Genomic DNA, 1,561 nt, shown 5'->3' with positions numbered 1-1,561 from the left:
TTACTGGTGCTCTGGACCAGGGCAGCAGAATCGGCTCCAAGACCTCCTGACTGCCTCCTTGACTTCCTTGTTGCGGAGGCTGTAGATGAGTGGGTTGAGAGCTGGGATGACAAGAGTGTAGAACAGAGATGCCATCTTGTCAGTGTCCAGGGCGTAGCTGGAGCTGGGACGCAGGTACATGAAAATGAGTGTCCCATACAGCATGGCTACAGCCGTGAGGTGAGAGCCGCAGGTAGAGGCTGCTCGCTGACGGCCCTCCGCCGAGCGCATGCGAACCACAGCCCCAACAATGAAACCATATGACACGGCAATGACCAACACAGTGGCTGTCTGGATGAAGCCACAGACGGCGAAGAGGAGGAGCTCGTTGAGACTGGTGTTGTTGCAGGAGATGGCCAGCAGCGGAGGGATGTCACAGAAGAAGCTGTTGACCTCCCGGGAGCGGCAGAAGTTCAGGCGGAAGGTGAAGGTTGTGTGGATAAAGGCACTCACTGCCCCGCCCAGGCCTGATGCTCCCAGCAAGGCCAGGCATACACGCCGCGACATGGCTGTCGTGTAGAGAAGAGGGTTTCCAATGGCCACGTAGCGGTCATAGGCCATGGCTGCCAACAGGCAGCACTCGGCATCAGCCAGCCCTGCGAACACAAACATCTGGAGCGCACAGGCTGTGTAAGGGATGGTGGCGCGGGGCAGCAGCAAGTCCACTAGCATCTTGGGGCCAATGGCTGAGGAATAGCAGGCATCCAGCAGGGAGAGGTTGGCCAGGAAGAAGTACATAGGCATTTGGAGCCGGGCATCCACACGGATCAGCAGCACCATGCCCACATTTCCCAGCAGGCTCACCAGGTAGACTGGCAGGAAAATCAGGAAGAGGGTCACGCGTAGGTCCCAGCGATCCGTGATGCCCAGGAGGATGAATTCAGCAGGGGTAACCCAGGTGAAGTTCTCTGTAGTCATCCTGCTGGACAGAGACTAAGGAGAGGTAAAGCAAGAGGGATGTAAGAGATAGGTTATGCCCATCATGGAGGACGGAGGAGAAAGCACTGGGAGGCAGGCAGACTCAGGCTTCCATCCTACTCATGTAACAAGATTGCTATGTGTCATTGGAGAAGTCACATAACTTCTCCAAACGTTCCTTTCTAACTCTGATGAGTCACTGCAACATAACCTTACTGAGGGCAGAAATCTTGTCTGTCTTATTCCGTTTTGTATCCACAGTACTGAGAACATTGCCTAGCACATAGTAGGTGCTCAACAAATGTTTGTTAAATGAACGAATGATGGGTAGGGTGATAGTTAGCATCTGGCCAAGGATGGAACACTCTGTGACTCCAGATGCATTCTGCTTCCCAGTTTCCTAAGGAGGGAAAGAGACAATGAAATGGACAGAAAGAGTCTCCTGACCCAAAGGGTAACTAGCAATGGGTCTTGAGGTTCTGGGAGGACACATTTCCTTTGGAGTAAGACCTGGGTGAAGAGAGTGCAGAAGTGGTCTAGTATCTTAGGGAGACAACAAGGAGTGGACAGAACAGAAGGTTTGAATGTATTCCAGGGCCAGACT

The 1,561-nt window shown here is 53.3% G+C and overlaps 1 protein-coding gene across 1 annotated transcript; it reads right to left on the bottom strand.

The window, feature by feature from the left end:
* Positions 1–1,561, bottom strand: LOC103670467 (olfactory receptor 5C1). Its single transcript, XM_008698921.2, has one exon. It carries the CDS (start codon positions 955–957, stop codon positions 1–3), a length of 957 nt encoding a protein of 318 aa, XP_008697143.1. The 5' UTR covers positions 958–1,561.

The sequence above is a fragment of the Ursus maritimus genome, unplaced genomic scaffold (assembly GCF_017311325.1).
Source record: "Ursus maritimus isolate PB19 unplaced genomic scaffold, ASM1731132v1 scaffold_17, whole genome shotgun sequence".
Classification (NCBI taxonomy): Eukaryota; Metazoa; Chordata; class Mammalia; order Carnivora; family Ursidae; genus Ursus; species Ursus maritimus.
Note: the sequence above shows the minus strand (reverse complement) of the source record. Positions and strands in the feature narration are given on the sequence as shown.